Source organism: Pristiophorus japonicus, chromosome 17 (assembly GCF_044704955.1).
Source record: "Pristiophorus japonicus isolate sPriJap1 chromosome 17, sPriJap1.hap1, whole genome shotgun sequence".
NCBI classification, from domain to species: Eukaryota; Metazoa; Chordata; class Chondrichthyes; family Pristiophoridae; genus Pristiophorus; species Pristiophorus japonicus.
Genome location: NC_091993.1, coordinates 110,645,278 through 110,662,048, shown reverse-complemented (window position 1 = coordinate 110,662,048; position 16,771 = coordinate 110,645,278). Strand labels below are relative to the sequence as shown.

At 46.1% G+C, this 16,771-nt stretch overlaps 1 protein-coding gene across 8 annotated transcripts in view; it reads left to right on the top strand.

Annotated features, from left to right (window-relative positions):
• Positions 1-16,771, top strand: part of LOC139227908 (acidic mammalian chitinase-like) — a 155,210-nt gene that overhangs the window by 124,236 nt on the left and 14,203 nt on the right. For all 8 annotated transcript variants that reach the window (XM_070859053.1, XM_070859057.1, XM_070859058.1 and 5 more), the window contains 5 exons: positions 2,306-2,430; positions 3,179-3,302; positions 3,471-3,653; positions 6,889-7,005; positions 15,395-15,530. In XM_070859053.1, coding sequence (XP_070715154.1) covers positions 2,306-2,430; positions 3,179-3,302; positions 3,471-3,653; positions 6,889-7,005; positions 15,395-15,530 — 685 coding nt within the window. The remainder of the gene's footprint in view (positions 1-2,305; positions 2,431-3,178; positions 3,303-3,470; positions 3,654-6,888; positions 7,006-15,394; positions 15,531-16,771) is intronic.

The window sequence follows — 16,771 nt, the reverse complement described above, 5'->3', positions numbered from 1 at the left end:
CTAAAAAAATCGTAACTAACTGAGTTATGTTGGCGCACAAACTTTGGGGAAACTTGGATATTTTAATTTAGGCCAAAAAAACAGCGCAGATAATTGGGGAAAATTGATCCCCTAGTATGTCTTCAAATCAATAGTATATCAGTTTGCCTTCTCTACATTTGGATTTATTTTCAGTATAAAGTATTGTTCTCCTGGTAAATGACTAGTATTTTGTTTTGCCATTCATAAAACAGAGATACACAGTGATAATAAAAACAGAAACTGCTGGAAATACTCAACAGGCCAAGGAGCATTTGTGGAGCGAGAAACAGAGTTAACATTTCAGGTTGATGATCTTTACAGTTCTGATGAAAGGTCATCGAACTGATACGTTCACCTGTTTCTCTCTCCACAGATGCTGCCTGACCTGGTGAGTATTTTCAGCATTCTCTGCCTTCATTTCCAATTTCCAGCATCCAGTAGTTTGCTTTAGTATTGAGATACACAGTGATATGATTCATGTTGCAATTACATGATTGCATCACCAATCGTATCTACTACTAAAATTTTAAGGACTCATTGTTCCCCAAAGCTGTTTTTTGGCGTACTTAGAGAGTTACGCCCCTTTTCTGGGGGCCCAAGTACACCAAAGAATAATCATCCAAGTTTCCCCCTTTTAATTCCTCATTTTGGACGCCATCTAGCCTGTCGTTTAGTTTTGGGGGTGGAGCCCAAGGTCTGCCAAAAAGATCAGGTTGCCAGAGTGACCAGGGACACAATGGGGGCTGAGGTTGGAAAGTGAAATATACAGCAACCTGCACAAGCACATTAAACATTGCAGCAACTTACCTCCCCCTCCCCCCCCGATGCCGATCCCCACTCCTATCCCAGATCCAAGGGCCTCCCGGTGCTGGTCCCCGCTCCTATCCCAGGCCGAATAGCTTCCCAGTCATGGTGCCCACTCGTATCCCTGGCTGAATGGCCTCCTGGTCCCCGCATCTATCCCTGGCCGAATGGCCTCCTGGTCCACGCACCTATCCCTGACCGAATGGCCTCCCGATGCTGGTCCCCGCACCTATCCCAGGCCAAATGGCCTCCTGGTCCCCGCACCTATCCCTGGCCGAATGGCCTCCTGATGCTGTCCCTGCACCTATCTTTGGCCGAATGGCCTCCCAGTTCCCACACCTATCCCAGGCTGAACGGCCTCCTCTCTCCCGGTCCCTGCTCCAACTGTGCTTGAAAGCCTTCCCCACCGCTCTCTCACCTCTCTGCTGCGGCTGCCTGGGCTCTGGACCTGCATCTGCTGCGCTGATTTACTTACCTGCGCCAATTTTCTTAACTCACCAAAAGGTTTTTCCACAGAGGCCACATACGCTGTCCTGAGAAGAATTGGAGTAAATTGGAGCTGGTGAACTTGCCAGAATTGGCACGGTTGGCAGGTTACGCTCCCTATGACACAAAAAAACGAATCTAAAAAATCGTAACTAACTGAGTTACGCTGGCGCGCATTGATTGGGAAAACTTGTATTTTTTAAACTTCGGCCAAAAAAAGCGGCGCGTGCAAAGAAAACGGCGCAAATCACTGGAGAAAATTGAGCCCTTAAGAATTGTTAATTAGAAACCAGAACTAGTATTATATTATGACTACTGGTGATATGTTTGATCAGGATAGCCCATGAACCTCACGATAGTTTGTCAATATAACAAATTTATTCGCACCTGAAGAGGTGAAACAGCAGAAAACAATTGTTTCATGGCAGAACTTGGAAGGGGTAACTGTATGATCTTAGCCCCAATTTTAACTCTGGGTGCACAAAAGGTTAGGAATTCCCCCACGGAGAGTTGAATGTGAAACTCGGGCCATTTTAACACGCAGGCCTCATTTAATGTGTCTGCACTGTCTGCCACCAGAAGCCAGTGGGAATTTCTAGACCACCTTTTTCTTATCTGGCCACTCTACTGCTTCCTGTCAGGTTTCGCCAGCAAGTTTTGCTGGGCAGATAACATTATTGGGTTGCGACTTCAGAATATTAAAGTCACCCCGCCTGCCTAGGATGGGCAGTGCTCCTATGCCTGAAATGTCCTTGGTTAAAATGCTGGCTGACAGAAACGAGGCACAAACGTGTCGACCCTTTTAACTACGGCCGGGTGGACTGGATTAAAATCAGTGCTCTTGATTTTCTATTGGGAAGCTATGCTTGTAGGGAGCATGGGTTGGATAGAGTTAAAACATTCCAGCCATAATGAGTTGATCTGTGATCCCTCTAATCACGGCTCACCGCTTGGACCATGGCAGAATTACCGCAATGATTTTGTTTCCCCCTAGGAATTAAAAATTGCCTTTACAAACGAAGCAAGGAGCACAGGGAAAGCCACACTACTGCTTACGGCCGCTGTGGCTGCTGGTAAAAGCCACATTGATACGAGTTATGATATACCTGAAATCTCAAAGTAGGTGTAATTTGTTTTTAAATACAGACCTTTTTTGTGCTTTAGAGCTTTCAAATTAGTCAGTATAGTTTGTCAATCCTGCCACTAAAATATTGCATGCTATTTTAGCCTCCAAAGGAGGTTTAATTTCAATCAAAGTTTTGATTCAAAGTTGAGAAACTTAGGTTACGACCCAAAGCCGATAAGCAATAACGGACGCCACAAAAGTTGAAAAAGGAGAAGAAAAGGAAATCAAGAAGTATATATAGATTGCAAAAGGAATGGAAGACTGAGGCCATTTCCACCTTTTCACTGAGGGTTCTGTCAGAGTTACAGTGGGAGACTGGTGTAATTCCTGCCAAATTTTAGCTCCTACTAGTTAAATAATGTCAGGGAACATCCTAATATTCTTGATACCTTCAGTTCAGTTGCAAACAATAGTGCACCAGTACACTAGATCTACCAGTCTGATAAAAAGCTGCATAGTTTTAATTCTGCAGAAGGCTTTGAGAGATCTTATTAGAGAGTGTGGGAAATGGAGTTATTATGGTGGTTGTTTACATTTTAGATTAAAATATACTGCCTTGAGCAGGATTCATGTTATGCTACCAAATAGTAAAATGATTTTGTTTTACAACTAGAGGAAATGATTAAGAATGTTTTGTACCTTAATTCTATTGGGCATTATGTTACATAATGTTGTTTTAGTCCAGATGAATCAGTATTGCTGTTGATTATGATTTCATTGACTACATTTTCATTTCTGTAGACATCTGGATTTTATCAGTGTGATGACATATGATTATCATGGAGCTTGGGAATCTATCACTGGACACAACAGTCCTTTGTATCATGCCAAAAATCATCAGGGTGATTCAGCAACTTTTAATGTTGTACGTTTGCAAATTCCACATTACATTGTGATTGTGTGATTATTGCTACTGTCATGCACAACCACATTCTAACTTTGTACTTTTTACAATATTTTCTAAAAGAAGGTTTGAAAAGGAGCCTAATCTTTCTTGAACCCATTGTTGTTGTTCTAATTGCTCCTATTGCAGAATTTTACTATTAGTTACTGGAAAGATCAAGGTGCTCCAGCAGATAAACTGATAGTTGGATTGCCAACATATGGGCGGACCTTCAAACTTAGCTCTTCGAATTCGGACGTTGGTGCTCCAGCATCTGGTCCTGGACCAGCAGGAACATACTCAAGAGAGGCTGGTTTCCTGGCTAATTATGAGGTGAACAACTTTAAATCAAAAATAAAGTGCTAATTATACAATATTCAACATTTTGTGCATGTGCATGCCTGTGGCCAAATTTCTGATATAAGAGCCCATTTTGAATATACTACAGGCACAGAAAAGGCTTGCCTTGAGAGCTTGACCCGAGAGCTTGATCGGTTACAAATTCAGCGACGAGCAGCTCTTAAAGGGCTGTATCTCTCCATAAAAGGGAAAGTTGTGGTAGTGACAGGTGAGTTGCTTAATTGTTCACAATGTCACAGCATGGACAGGATAAAAATCCTCAGGAGACATCTTGCACATCAGACAGTCTACAGTGCACATGTATTAGGGAAATGACAAACACTATGGCCACGATTTTCCATATCTCGGTGGGTCCGTGGTGGGCGACATTGGTGGCGGGTCTTGGTCCCACTGTTGGCTCTATCCCAGCCTCCGACATGATTTTCCCCTGATTGGGCTTGTTAAGCCCGCTCTGAGTTTTCCGGCCAATTGAAGGAAGCAGGTCTGATGACATCATTTATAATGCATCATCGGTTGGTTTCCTTAAAGAGACCATGCGCAAATTTACTTTGATATTTGTGCTGTCGGTGTTCTACAGCATTGAGGTGCTGCAAACACTGACCAACACTGCAGAGGTGCACGGCTGCACCTAGGCTTTCCCATGTCTAGAGCACTCAGGGAGGTTCTCTTCCCTTCCAATGGCTGGAATAGAACTCCGCAGGAGACCAACGCAGCCTGTTTACACATTGCACAGGAGGTCACAAGCAGGGATGTCGTCAGGAGGACCAGTCTGCAGTGGTGCAAACATTTCAATTATCTCAATAGATCACAAAACATTACTGCAAAGCCACATTCAACCTCATCCTGCTGTGCCACTCACCACATCCCCTCACTGCCTTCCCTACCCTGCTCTTGCACATCACTGCTCACATCAACTTACCTTGCACCTCCACCTATCCCTCTCTATCTACATTATCACTTCCACATCTCACTAGCCATCCCTCACACTCACCCTCATTCTAGTACAATCATACCAACTAACAACACTCTAGCGTAGGGCACTTGGGTGTGTTAGCCAATGTTCATGTGAAGTTTCCGACCAACTATCAATCATTTAAAATTTCACAGCTGACTCGCCACCATCGGGTCCGCTGAGTACCGGCAAAATCGTGGCCTATGTTTGCAAGCATAGTAGCTGTCAACTCCCTGTTGCATGTTCACTGCAGACAGCCTGATAGGACAGATGCAACCTGAATTGATTGAAATGATGAGGTGTAAGAAAGCCTCATGCTGTAGCAACCATCACCTCTGAGGAAAGAGCCTTCCCTGATCCAGATGTTGTCAGCAAATCATTGGGCAGTAGATGACACAACTCTGCTCCAGCCTATCTTGGGAAGTGAAGGTAGCAAAAAGACTCCTCCCGTATGTCCAAGTTTTAATCCTGGAGCAGAAAGCCCTGTGGCTGAAATGCCCAAATTGCACCTGGATTTTTTGGCCCTTTGTGAATTTCTCTTCCTGATTTCAATTATCCAGCACATTAGAAACTCCCAAAGGAATACCCATCCCCACTTCTTTGCAAGGTAACACCTCAAACCCAGCAATACATAAGCAAAGTAGGGGCAGGGAAAATAGCTCCCTGTGCTGCTATGTTGATTTAGTTTAAACTCATCATTAGCTGCACATGAACAATTCCCTAACTCTGGGAATTCAGAGAGGTAAAACCAGTTCAACCACAGGTCAACAGGCAGCCAGCAGGATAGGAGAGTAGCTGTAGGACCAAATAGTAACATCCCTGGAAAGAAGCAGCAGAATCTAATTTTCCTCAATGCTGTTGTGCCTTGGCTTCTTCCGCCCTAAACCGCCTGACTCCATTTTTGGCTGCTCCAGGGTAACTACTAATATTCGCTGGTTGACTAGCTTTTGATCACAAAGCACAATAATGCTGCTCCCAGGCACGGTGCCTGCTCAATACCTTTTCTACACCAAATATATCATAAGCACCATGACTGCTTAAGTAAGTTTCCCACTTGCAAAGAACAGCCAGCAAACTCAGGGATTTTGCCACAAAGAGGAAAGTGGAGTGGAGGGGGCAAAAGAAAGGGTAAGGATCAATGAAGAGGGAAATAGTGAGGGAGGCGAAGGACAGCAGTGAGAGAGGTAAGTGGCAATAGTGATGGGAGGGGAAAAAAAGAACGAGGAGGAGGGAAATGGTGAGAGAGGAAAAGGGTGAAAGGGGAAGGCAATAGGAAAAAGGAAACAGTGATGGAGGAGAGAAAAAGAGCGAGAGGTAGCAAGAAGCCAGGGTGAAGGGGAAAAAGAATGGATAAGGGGAAAGAGTGAGAGGAAGTACAGAAGAAGAGGAAGGGGAAGTATTGAGAAAAGCAAGAAATGAAAGAAAGAAAACCAAGGAGTGAAAGGATGGAATTTATAACTAAAATATAAAAATTGGGATAAATGTATAACTTAGAAATGGGGACTTAATTATATCCGCACACACTGATCCAATTATCCCCTGGCCTCGAGCCCCACTTAATGTGAAGACCACTCTTCGTTTTCAATCTCCATTTGCAACGCCACAGGACATCAACTAGTAATGTATTAAGAATCTTATTTCTGCATGCACTTCCTTCCAAAATTCTTAAGTCTGCACATGTATAATTATAAACTTGTAACACCAATAACACTATCCTGCTAGTCTTGGTGCTACTGCATCTCAGTTTTGCATTTCCAAACTCCTACGCCTGTACAATAAACTATACTTCTCGGCTTCCCAAATTCCTATAAGTTTTGTTAACTAATTACAAATTATATTATAAAATCAAAATATATTAAAGTAAGGATAGAATTAACGCAGGGTTTCTCTCGATCTTCCGCCGTAACTTAGGTGGAAAACTGGTGGAAACCCCAGAAAAACAATAGAAACCGATAGTGACCATTTTCTCCAGGGTTTCTGACTATCTTTCCTGAAGGAGATTGGGAGAAACTCTCCAACCCCTTTTCACATGAAGACTACACTTAGTTTTGATTCCCCACATGCAACAACACAGGAGATCATCTAGCATTCTAATAAAATGCACAATTTCATCTCTTCAATCACTAAGTCAGTGGCTCCAATAATATATTCCATTTTATATCAGATAAAACCGCGTAGCCTCCAACTCACCATGAGTAACCATCCTGGGGGATCCGCTAGTATATACTAACAATGTCCAATCCTTCTCATTAACAGATCTGTGACTTTTTGAATGGTGCGACTAAACGATGGATTGACGACCAGGAGGTTCCGTATGCAGTCAAGGGTGATATATGGGTTGGATATGATAACCTACGAAGTATTGAAACCAAAGTACAGTTTATGTATTATGAAATTATATTGATCTATTTAATAATTTTTGAGCTAGTTTAATCATGAGACTAGTTTTTGAGCTAGTTTAATCCTATTATTTTGTTGATCCACTTTGCAACACAAATGTTTTTTAGTGTTTAATAATTCTGAATTATTATTGACTACATCATGCTAGCTCCCTTTGTGGCCTAGTGGGAAAGGCACTACCTGGTATAGCCAAAAGTGGTACACACCAGAAGGTCTGATGTTCAATCCCTGGTCTATACTGTGTAAACTGTTCTCAGCCAGACAAGCAATTTGCTTCAATACCACAAGTTAAAGAAGGGGAAAGGGGAAAAATCATTCAGTGACCCTGCTCTTGATTGCTACTCAGTGATCCATATCAAAAAGTGCACGTGAAGTTTGGATCATAACGTGGCTGTGATGCTTCTTACAGTCAAATAGCCTGTTGACAATCATTGTTAAGTATCCTCCACACTGTAAAAGGCATACACAGATTAGTCCTGTAAACCATGTTGTAAAATATTTTCTGACATCTGATGAGCACATCGAAGTCACCTCCGCAGATTGGGCCGCGGCAAAAGCAGCTGGAGGAGCTGCAACGCAGCTATTGTCGGGCTCGTGGTGCGGGTAATGGCAGCGGCCACTCTAACTTCTCTCAAGACCCCTCGAGAAGCTAAAATGGAGCAGGGCCCCAGCGTCCCTCACCGCCACCCCTCATCACACCTCTCCTGAAGGCGCTGCCCAGTGCCAAGCTTGCGGCTCACATCCCACCGTAGGCAACAAGGCCCATACAGTAGAGCCTAGTCTCCAGTCGTCTCGGACCCCCTTGCCTCTGGACCAAGACCTTCCTCTGCTAAGTCCGTGTGGTAGCCGGTGTGCAACGGCCACCCCACATTAAAAGAACTCACGCACAGGCATCTTTCATCCTTCAAAATTAAGTTCTGGACCTGAACATCAGGACCCTCATGGACAACCCCAACAGTGACAGACCGGAACGCCACACAGCTATCGTTGCCCGGGAGCTCAGACGCTTCGACGTTGCATTGTTGCCATAAGTGAGACCCGGCGGCACGGGAAGGCCAGCTCAAAGAACAAGGTGGTGGTTACATCTTCTTCTGGAAAGGCAAACCAGAAGAAGAACAGCGCCTTCTTGGAGTTGGCTTCACCATCAAGAATGAGCTAGTGAGCCATCTCAGACTCCCACTACAGGATAAGCGAATGTCTCATGGCTCTCCGACTCACCCTAGCCCAGAACCAGTGCACCGCAGTCATCAGCACGTATGCCCCAACACTCGATGCAACAGATGAGACCAAGGAGGAATTCTACAAGAGCCTCGAACATTCTCTGTCCCGAGTCCTTACAGACGACAAACTGATCCTCCTCAGCGACTTCAATGCCAGACTCGGTAAGGACAGAGACATCTGGGGAGGCATGATCGGCAGAGACGGGGTAGTGAAAACCAACTCCAGCAGTATCCTGCTCTTGACAAAATGCTTGGAACATGACTTTGTCATCACCAACACCTTGTTCCATCAGAGGGACAAGAACAAGGCATGATAACACCCTCGCTCCAAGCACTGGCATCTACGTCATCATCCGAGCGAGGGACCGCAAGGACGTGCACATCACCAGCGCCATGACTGGGGCCGACGACTGCTGGACGGACCGCCACCTAATCCATTCTGTCATTATCAATATAGCCCCAAAACAGCAACGGAAACAATGCCGCAGAAAAATCAACGCCGTGGCACTCAAAGACCCAGTTAAGAAAGCCCTATACAGCCTCAATGCCAACCTGGCGACCCTCAATGACCCCAAGACTCAGAGTGCCACAGCGCCTGGTCTGCCCTCAAGGCCTCCATAACCAGCGCCTGCGAAGAGACGCTCATTATTCAACCAGGAAACACCAATACTGGTTTGACGAGAACGACCAGGAGATCCAGGAGCTAATAAGCTGCAAGCGCAAGGCATTTCTGAATTTAAAGTAGCAACCCAATTCTGGAACAGCAAAGTAGCTCTACAGGCAGCTGAAGGCCAAGCTCCAACAAAAAACCCGTGACCTAAAGAATAATTGGTGAGTGGAGAAAACACAGGAGAGCCAGCAGTTGGCTGACAACCACGATGTGCAAGGTTTCTTCAGCGCAGTCAAGTCCACCTACGGCCCAAGCACCCAAGACCCCACTCCATTGCTGGCCAAGAACGGAGAGGCACTCATTAAGGACACCGAGGTAGTCAGGGCCCATTGGAAGGAACACTTCGAAGATCTCCTTAACCGAGACTCTGCCTTCGACGCGAGTATCCTCGACTCCTTCTTGCAGCTCGCTACCATCTCAGCAAAACCCTAGCCCTGCAACAAGGCCTCAAGAGCAGATGGAATCCCCGTCAAGGCACTAAATTATGGTGGAGAAGCACTCTTGGCACGAATGCATGACCTCATCTCTTTTATCTGGAAGGAGGGGAGCATGCCAGGAGATCTCAGAGATGCATAATTGTGACCATCTTCGAAAAAGGGGACAACTCTGACGCGGTAACTACAGAAGAATCTCCCTGCTGTCGGCCACTGGGAAAGTCATTGCAAGAATCCTCCTCAATTGTCTTCTACCTGTGGCTGACGAGCTCCTCCCAGAATCGCAATGCGTATTCCATCCACTAAGGGGTACAATGGACATGATCTTCCCCACACATCAACTACAAGAGAAATGCAGGGAACAGCATCTACCCTTGTACTTGACCGTCTTTGACCTCACAAAGGCCTTTGACACTGTCAACCGCAAGGGACTATGGAGCATTCTCCGCCGTTTCGGCTGCCCACAAAAGTTTGTCACTATCCTCCGCCTGCTCCACGATGACATGCAAGCCATGAGCCTGACCAACGGATCCACCACCTACCCAATCCACATCCGGGATCAAGCAGGGTTGCGTCATCGCACCAACAAGTTTCTCGATCTTCCTTGCTGCAATGCTCCATCTCACTCTCAACAAACTCCCCGCTGGAGTGGAACTAAACTATAGAACCAATGGGACCCTGTTCAACCTTCGCCGCTGATACACTCACAATAAATAGTCAGACTGAGTACTGTGTCTAATGAGCAAGTGTGACCTTAGCTCCTTTATTAAGGTTCCAGGGTGCAGGTACCTAGTGGGTGGCCTGCTTATATACTGTGCTCCCAAGGGATGCTGGGATCCCCTGTGACTCCAACAGGTAGGCCCTCTGGTGGTCAGGTGTGATGCAGGTTACAAGGGGTTAAATACATAACATCACTCCCCCATGAAGTCAACAGTACACTTATTTACAAGGTGAGACGATCTGGGGCTTTGTGCTCCCTTGTCGATCGTCTATGTACAAATGCTGGTGTGGGTGGGTTGGTCAGTTCTTCATTGGGCAGCCGGTCTTGCCGGGCTGCTGGGGATGATGAGTTTGGTTTCGTGGTCAACTGTGATGTCCGTTGCCGCTTGTGTGTGTGTTGGAAGGTCAAAGTTGGTGGTGTCCTCTTCAGGTTGCTCGTAGCTGTTGGTGAACCGCAATTTGATTTGGTCCAAATGTTTTCTGTGCATTTGTCCATTGGCCAGTTTGATCTGAAATACCCCACTCCACTTTTTGGCTGTGACCTTGCCAGCGAGCCATTTGGGACCATGTCCATAATTGAGCACAAACACAGGATTATTGATCTCAATATCGCATGACAAATTTGCGCGGTCATGGTACACACTTTGTTGATGCCGCTTGTCCTCCACGTGATCATGTAGATCAGGGTGGACCAGAGAGAGCCTTGTTTTAAGCACCCTTTTTATGAGCAGCTCAGCTGGGGGAATCCCAGTGAGTGAGTGGGATCTGGTGCGGTAGCTGAGCAGTACTCAGGACAACTGGGTCTGCAGGAAGCCTTTCGACACGCATTTCAAGTTTTGCTTGATGGTTTGAACTGCCCGTTCTGCTCTTTTGTGTAAGTCCTTAGTTTGGTGTGAATGGGGCTGAGCTTGGGCCTGTGTCCTTCTTTCCCCACAGCCTGTCGAAGGCCGTTTTACTCATTATGGACTGACTAGCACCCGTGTCCAGCTCCATAGACACTGGAATACCGTTCAGTTCAACTTTCAACATTATTGGTGGAAATTTTATCGTGAACGTGAGTACCCTGTACACTTCTGCCTCCTCCGTACGAGTTTCCGATTCTGTCTGATCCACTGTGGATCGATCTTCCTCTGCAACGTGGTGGTTTGCAGCTTGCCTGCGCATTCGTTGGAGGTGTCCCATTGTTCTGCAACCACTGCACGCATAGTGCTTAAAGCGGCATTGATGGAGCCGATGAGCACCTCCGCAGCGCCAACAGGATGTTAACTGCCTGGCATTAACAGATGATGGGGGACTGTGGGTCAGTTGAGGTCAGGCCACAGCAACGTTCTGCCCTGTACATTTCTGCTCAAAACCGACGTTACTTTATGCACAGTACTGGGCAAAACTTCTTTGCTCTGCGAAATCTGCTTGGTGTTGTCGCTGGTGGACATAAATGCCTGGGCTATCGTTATGGCTTTATTCAGATTCGGAGTTTCTACAGTCAACAATTTGCGAAGGATTGTCTCATGTCTGATGCCCAGTACAAAAAAGTCTGAGCATTTGTTCTCGGAATCCCTCAAACTCACAATGTCCTGCAAGGCGCCTTAGTTCGGCGATGTTGCTCGCCACTTCCTGGCTCTCCAATCGTTGACACGTGTAGAACCGATATCTCGCCATCAAAACGCTTTCCTCGGGATTTAGGTGCTCCCGGACCACCATACATAATTCTTCGTAGGATTTCTCTGTTAGTTTTGCCGGGGCCAGGAGATTCTTCATGAGGCCATAAGTCGTTGCCCCACAGACAGTTAGGAGGATTGCCCTTTGTTTTGTCGTGTTCTCGTCCCCTTCCAGCTCATTGACCATGAAGTATTGGTCGAGTCTCTCCACGAAGGCCTCCCAATCAACCCCCTCTGAGAACTTTTCCAGGACCGACTGTTCTTTGTATTTTCGTGTGAGTGTTCGTTACTTCGTCGCCAATTGATACACTAACAATAAATGGTCAGACTGAGTACTGTGTGTAATGAGCAAGTGTGACCTTAGCTCCTTTATTAAGGTTCCAGAGTACAGGTACCTTGTGGGTGACCTGCTTATATACTGTGCTCCCAAGGGATGCTGGGATCCCTTGGGACACCAACAGGTAGGCCCTCTGGTGGTCAGATGTGATGCAGGTTACAAGGGGTTAAATACATAACAGCCGCCCCCAGGCTTGATCCAATGTTGTCCTATCCTCTGCCATCGAACTACAGTATACGGATGCCGCTTGCGTCTGCGCAAACTCAGCGGTCAAACTCCAAGCCATCGTCAACACCTTCACCGAGGCGTACAAAAGCATGGGCCTTACGCTAAACATACTTAAGACAAAGGTCTTCCACCAACCTGATCCCGCCACACAGCACTTCCCCCTCGGTCATCAAAATCCACGGCGCGGCCTTGGACAACGTGGATCATTTTCCATACTACTCCCAGCCTACTATCAGCAAGGGCAGACATCGATGGCGAGGTTCAACACCACCTCCAGTGTGCCAGCGCAGCCTTCGGCTACCTGAGGAAGGGAGTGTTTGAAGACCAGGACCTCAAATCTGGCACCAAGCTTATGGTCTACAGGGCAGTAGTGATACCTACCCTTCTATATGACTCAGAGACATGGACTATGTACAGCAGACATGTCTAAGCGCTGGAGAAGTACCACCAACGCTGCCTCTGCAAGATCCTGCAAATCCACTGGGAGGATAGACGCACCAATGTCAGTGTTCTCACTCAGGCCAACATCGAAGCACTGACCACACTCGACCAGCTCTGTTGGATGAGCCACATCGTCCGCATGCCCGACACGAGACTCCCTAAGCAAGCTCGCTACTCGGAACTCCTACACGGCAAGCGAGCCCCAGATGGGCAGAGGAAATGTTTAAAGGACAGCCTCAAAGCCTCCTTGATAAAGTGCAACATCCCCACCAGCACCTGGGAATCCCTGGCACAAGACCACCCAAAATGGAGAAAAAGCATCTGGGAGGGCGCTGAGTACCTTGAGTCTCGTCGCTGAGAGCATGCAGAAATCAAGTGCAGATGGAGGAAGGAGCGTGCGGCAAGCCAGACTCCCCACCCACCCTTTCCTTCAACCACTGCCTGTTCCACCTGCCTGTGACAGAGACTGTAATTCCCGCATTGGACTGTACAGTCACTTTTAGAGTGGAAGCAAGACTTCCTCGATTCCGAGGGACTGCCTATGATGATGATGGCATAGAAGTAAATTTCACAATTAAATGCTCCCAGTACAGATTTTCGCATGACGGGTGAGGCACATTAGGACACAAGTATAGAGATCAGTGAGTCCTGCACAGATGTTCGAATGAAAATTGTTTCTCAGTTTTATGTGAATCAAGAAATTGTTGTTCCCTTTATCTGCCAATGTACCATTATGGATGCTTTTAGAAGTCTAGGTGCTGTGTTGGTGAAGCAAGTATGTTCGAACATCTGGCTAGCTATTTGTTTCTTATGCCTCAAGACCCCAAAAAAACAATGTACAAGCACCAAATATCTATGTGAATGATGGATGGTAGAGTGAGTGCTGTTATCTTGCTGGAAAGAAACCCAAGGGTGTAGGGCTAGGTTTATTCTACATATAGCACAGCTTGGCCTAAACTCAATAAAGCTCCCACACATTCCCACTTGAGTTCTCCCAATCAGCCGCCATTACTTCGGCAGAAGATCAATGGAAACTGTTCATGCTGTGTACATGGGGTTTCCACCAGTTTTCTGCCTAAGTTACAGTGGCTGATTGAGAGAACACCCAAAGAAGTTCCTGGCAATAATATTTGTAAGGTGGCCACATATTGTGTATTTATCTTGCATTACCGGCTAGATTTGATTACAGCACATGCATCATCATCATCATCATCATCATCATCATAGGTGGTCCCTCGGAATCGAGGAAGACTTGCTTCCACTCTTAGCACAAGTTCTTAGTTGGCTGTACAATCCAATATGAGAACTACAGTCTCTGTCACAGGTGGGACAGACAGTGGTTGAAGGAAATGGTGGGCAGGGAGTCTGATTTTCCGTACGCTCCTTCCACTGCCTGCGCTTGATTTCTGCATGCTCTCGGCGACGAGACTCGAGGAGCTCAGCGCCCTCCCGGCACATATGCAACTGTCCTAGCAGCTGCCATTTTGGCATTCCTCTCCAGAATGATCTACTGCTTTGATAGAGAATGCTGAATGTAAAAGAAAAATAAATTACCTATCTTATAGGTTCTTTATATTTATTCATTAAATGATGTGCATCCTCGCTTACTACAATCCCTTCCAGCTATCTTCTCAGGTCTACAGGGGTGTAAATTTTTGGCTGGGAATATTGTTGATTGTTCAATATCATTATTTGGCTTCAGGTCAAAAGCAAATGCAGAGGCTTTGAGGATTCATAAAGCATGGAAATAGGAGATAATGGCCTAGAAATTGGTCCATACAGCGCCCAAAAAACACTTGTTTTTCAGGTGCTATGGTCCCAATATGGTAAGCAGGAAGCATGCACACATTTCTGACCGTAAGTGCACCGCTTGCCATATTGGGTAAGGACAATCAAGAGGCATCCGTTACCCACACTCAAACCAAGTATTACTCCTTTTGCTTATGCAAATATACGGCACAGAAACAGGCCATTTGGCGCAATCAAATAAGGGGCCTAAAGCCTGCTTACGGCTTCTGCTGTAAGATTGGTTTGCCCTGAGGCAGCCCTCACCAATTCTGGCTGCACTCAGAGAAACCAGCCAGAGGGATCACCCGCAACTAAGAAGGTAAGTAACTTACCTGAACGTGGAGCCAGGATGAGCAGGAATGTTCCTCCCGACCTCAGATTAAAAGGACCTAATCGTCCCTTTCGAACTCTGCCTCATCAGCGCCATTCAAGACCTGACCCCAGATCTCCTTTCTGCTCTCAACCCGATCCTAGGCCCCAATCTCCCTTTATTTCCGACACTGACCCCCGCAATCACGGAATCAAACCGCACAATCCCCAACCCCCTGCTGTGTCCTGACACAGACCAAGATCCCTGACAACATTTAACCCGAGGGCTGCTGCGACGCTAGCAGCGGCCCAAACTTTGGAGCCCTCGTCACCAGCAGGCTCTTGATGCTTTGCCTGCAACATTGAAATAAGGCCCGAGGCCAAATATCTGGAGAGCCTCAGGCCTTACCATTCACGTACTAAATTAATTAAACTGCCTCATCGTGCGTGTAGAAAGCATCCATTGAAAAGATAAAGCAGACCTTACAAGATAGGTAAGCTTGTTCTACATTAGTAATTTGGTCCTGAAGCAGCTAACAGTTAATTTTATTTTGTAGGCCAGGTGGCTAATAAAGAATAAATTCGGAGGAGCTTTGGTGTGGACACTTGACTTCGATGATTTCAATAATTATTGCAAACAGGGATCAAATCCTATATTGACAAAGTTGAAATGCCAGCTTACAGAAAATTCAGGTAAAATATTTATCATTACTGCAACTACAATTCAATAGTTTTCCCACTGGGTTCTGTATATATTGATATGGGTACAACAGCAAGGTAGTATTAATGTTTGTTGCCACCTTAATCATAGAATCATCGAATGGTTACAGCACAGAAGGCGGCCATTCAGCCCATCGAGCCCATGCCGGCTCTCTGCAAGAGCATCTCAGCTAGTTCCACTCCCCCATCCTTTCACCATAGCCCTGCAAATTTTTTTCTTTCAGGTATTTATCCAAATCCCTTCTGAAAGCACCATCCTTTCAGGCAGTGCATTCCAAATCCTAAGCACTCACTGCGTAAACATTTTTTTTTCTTATGTCGCCTTTGGTTCTTTTGTCAGTCACCTTAAATCTGTGTCCTCTGGTTCTTGGCCCTTCTGCCAGTGGGAACAGTTTCTCTCTATCTACTCTGTCCAGACCCCTCATGATTTTGAACACCTCTATCAAATCTCCTTTCAATCTTCTCTGCTCTAAGGAGAACAACCCCAGCTTCTCCAGTCTATCCATATACCTGAAGTATCTCATCCCTCCAATCATTCTCGTAAATCTTTCCTGCACCCTTCCTTCCTAAAGTGCAGTGCCCAGAATTGGACACAATATTCTAGTTGAGCTCGAACCAGTTTTTTATATAGATTCATTATAATTTCCACGCTTTTCTACTCTATGGACTAGATTTTGGGCTTTTTGGATTTTGGGGCGTTAATCGTGGCGGGGCATTAAAGTTAACGCCTGAAAATAGTTTGCGTCTTCGACTGCAAGTTTCGACGAAAATGTAAGTTGGAGGAGTGTTGGCGTGAAGTCAGGCGACACACAACCGACATTGTGCACCCGAGCCGAAATTTGCAGCGGGAAAGAAGTTTCATTGTTGTTTAGTGCCCTGCAACATAACGTTGTATATTGTATGGTTTTATTTTGACGGGGGTGTTTTTGTGACTTTGTTGCAGTAAATTTTATGGTTCATCATTTGCCATTGGTGTCTTGTGCATCATTCCAACATTCACCGGAGATGTGCCTTTAAGGGGGTACATAGCGTGTCCAGTATTAGCTGGGGGGTTTTTTCAGGCGTTTCCTGGGGGAGGCATTAAATGAGGCATTCGAGCCGAATGCTCCATCCAGAGCACTAGCGCAATGTTGCATGACGATTGACGTTATCATCACGCTAAAAATGGAGGGCGGTCGGTAAGTTTTTGCACCGGCGCAAACCAATAGCCGAGA